Source organism: Galeopterus variegatus, unplaced genomic scaffold, assembly GCF_000696425.1.
Source record: "Galeopterus variegatus unplaced genomic scaffold, G_variegatus-3.0.2 Scaffold3402, whole genome shotgun sequence".
NCBI lineage: Eukaryota > Metazoa > Chordata > Mammalia > Dermoptera > Cynocephalidae > Galeopterus > Galeopterus variegatus.
Window position 1 is genome coordinate 210,797 of NW_007729513.1, and position 3,119 is coordinate 213,915.

A 3,119-nucleotide genomic window follows, 5' to 3' on the forward strand; every position below is an offset into this window, starting at 1 on the left:
GAATCCTAAATTCAGTACAACCAACAATTAGAGAGGATTTGCAATGGTTAAAAATTTTCCTAACCCTGAAAAGTTTCTCTTTTCCACTGCTCTAGAGAACTCAAGTTAAATGACTGCTCTGCACACGACTGCCATCTGACACCAAGGTCCCATGCAAGAGGAAGCCAGCAGCACTGTCACATGAGAGAGGCACAAGAGTCCTACAGAACATCGTCCAAGAGAATGAAGCCTACTGACTTGCATCATTGCACCCCCATGCTGACCGGGTCCAAGCCAGAAATGAGGCTGACAGTCATAGCCAAAGGAGTGGGTTGTCGTTTCCTAGAATTCTGTTCCCACATAGAGATGAAAGTTGATGACAAATGCATGAACACCCGCCCACGCTGAAGGAATGAATATTATCACACATCCCAATGTATTTACTGATTTGATTTTTTTACACATCCTGGAGATCCCTCTCTTGTGATGATTCCTTTTCCAAATTGGAGCAGGGGAAATGTTTGTTATTTTCGTACATAATAGGTTCATCACTGAGAAGCTCAACCAAGTGTTTTTTAAAAAAGCCCAGTACAAAGGCAGATTCGTCCTACGTATGCTCACTAAATGTACTAGTGACATCTAATGCACAGTGCTGAGGTTTAAGAGAAAATGAGGATGAAAGTTAATACAGGCTCAGTGTATTGTGGGCTATTTAAACAAAGACACTTCATGATGAAGGAAAATAAACTAAGACTTAGAGCAATCCATCTCAAATTTCAGATCTAAAAAGTATTAAGATTTTTAAATATCTACCCTTGGTTAATCTTGACTTTTTCTCTTAATTTTCCACTATACTCAGTTCTTCATTAGATACACAAATCTAGATTTTTTTTTTTCATAAAGTAAATAAATTCATAAATTCTGCAGAATGTGTAAACAAAGAGCAGACCAGGGGAATTTTTTTTTTTCTTTTCCCCAACTTCTCTAACAGATTTTAAGAAAAAAAATCACAAAGCTAGTCATCCAGGAAAACACCGAATATGAGAACAGAAAATGAACAAAATAAAATATAAATTCTAAATGGGAATAAGAAGAAAACACATGAGATATGAAATGGGGCAGATACTAGCAAGTGTTTTTTTAAACACCCAATTAAAAGTATTATTATACAATGTCACTTGCCCCTGTCTAAACATGAAACCACAAACTCTTATCAAACTACCATAGCCAACTTCCTTATTAAATCTAAAGCTCATTTAGGAAAGTCGTATAAAAATAACCACTGTTAAGAACCGATTCCACAACTGCTAACTTAGTTAAATGACGATGGATTGGATTAAAAATACACACAGCATAATTCCTGCTTTCCTGACAAGAAAAAGAAATTTCAGGAAGACCACATTTATTTCTTCAAATTTTTAGAAATACCTCTCTTCAGAAGTGGCAAACCACCATCTAATATGCTCCTCAAGATGACTCCTGATGAGATGTGATTATAATGAACACTTAGGACAGGTAATACAAGCTGGTGACTCTCTGGCCAGTTTTTATGGCAGGAACATGTTTTGTTTGGTCCACAGCACCTTTGTTTATTTGTGTTAATCATAACTACTAGAGAATACTTAGAAATCACAACATTTGATTCAAAAACCCATAATTCTGTCTCCTCTACGAAATCAAGAGATTAGGTGTGTGGGCTCATGTCTGTTCCCACTTGGCCAAAACTGGCACCTGACTTTGCAGTCCCTGGTTTAAGGTACCAGTTGATTCAGCCTTGAGTACTAACCTTTTCCTCGACGGCCCTTCTTCAAAATCTGAAGAACTAACATCGTTGCTAGTAGAGGACACCTGGGATGCATCGTCCTTCTCATTCTCTGACTGTTCTGATGCTGGTCCTAATCCCTTAGACTGGTCATTACCAAGGAGCCCTACAGGTGAGAAAAGGGGACAAACACTTAAATACATCACATCAGGAAACAGCACTTTACCACAGTTAACCCTATGCAATGGCTGATGAAGACAGACAAGAATGTGGAGAGAAGAGAATTTAAAAGTACATATATCCCTGTTGAATGGGCAAAGAAAGGTAAAACCTCATCCTATTTTAGACCTTTTGAAAGAATGAAATGCCTAACATGGACACAATTTCAATGCAAGCAGAAATTTGGAATTGTAAGAAAAGTATATAAACAATTTTGGGGGTTGGAAGTGGAAAGGAAAAAAGGAGTAACAATTATTATAAATCAAAACTAGTTATTCTTGAAATGCTGAATATTTACTGTAAAGACACTGAAGTCCTTTTCAGAACTGCCTTCGGGAACAAGTACCTGCCACACACAAAAAAAAGCCATCACTGCTTTGTAGCCCTGCCTTAGATATTAACTAGAAATCTACTACCCTACTTTCTCTTCATAGCCATCCATTACACATCAGAGTGCAACCAGATCTGTCTTTCATCGTCTCAAAAGATATTCTCTCTGACTGCAGTTAAGGCACCATGTTTAAGTAAGAAAGCCTTGGAGCCTATGAATGTGCTTTTAATAACCAAAATGGAGAAAGGTCCCAGGGCAGGGGCTGCTAGCCCCTAGAGGGCTCTAAAGCAGCTGTTTACTATGTGATGTGGAGGTATTTTAATAAGCAATAAGGCCACACTAGTGGGTAACAAGTAATCAGGCCTGGTCTTCTAGCACTCAGACTTCTTTGAATCGATAGATACGATGTAAGTTCTATCAATGAGAAGTTTCCTGACACAAGTGTCCACAGCAACTGAACCCCCTTGTCCACTGTCTGGTCACCAGCTTCGTGGGCTTCAGGAGCTGGCTAATAGCAGCTAGCAAGATATCTGCACAGGCTGAGTATTTGAACTTGAAGCCAAAAGTATAGAGTGACCTCTTGATTCTGCCTCTTCTAGCCCTTTCATCAATTTTACGCACTCTTCATTTTCAGTATTAAATCTCTTTATGATTGAAACACTTAGGAGTGGTTCCTTTTAGTGGCATTAAATACTATAGAGAATAAAGTATTCTATGCATGTGGTACAACTTTCTGAAAGATCATAGTATTCTGCAACAAATCCCTGAGACCTGGCCTGTTTATGTATGCATTTCCCCAGTTATCTATTTTTACATCATTTCAGAGTA

General features: G+C 38.2%; 1 protein-coding gene across 3 annotated transcripts in view; it reads right to left on the reverse strand.

Moving 5' to 3' along the window:
• The window catches only part of JARID2 (jumonji, AT rich interactive domain 2), a 270,823-nt gene that overhangs the window by 108,113 nt on the left and 159,591 nt on the right, over window positions 1–3,119 (reverse strand). For all 3 annotated transcript variants that reach the window (XM_008584905.1, XM_008584907.1, XM_008584906.1), the window contains one exon: window positions 1,766–1,907. In XM_008584905.1, the coding sequence (XP_008583127.1) occupies window positions 1,766–1,907 (142 nt within the window). The remainder of the gene's footprint in view (window positions 1–1,765; window positions 1,908–3,119) is intronic.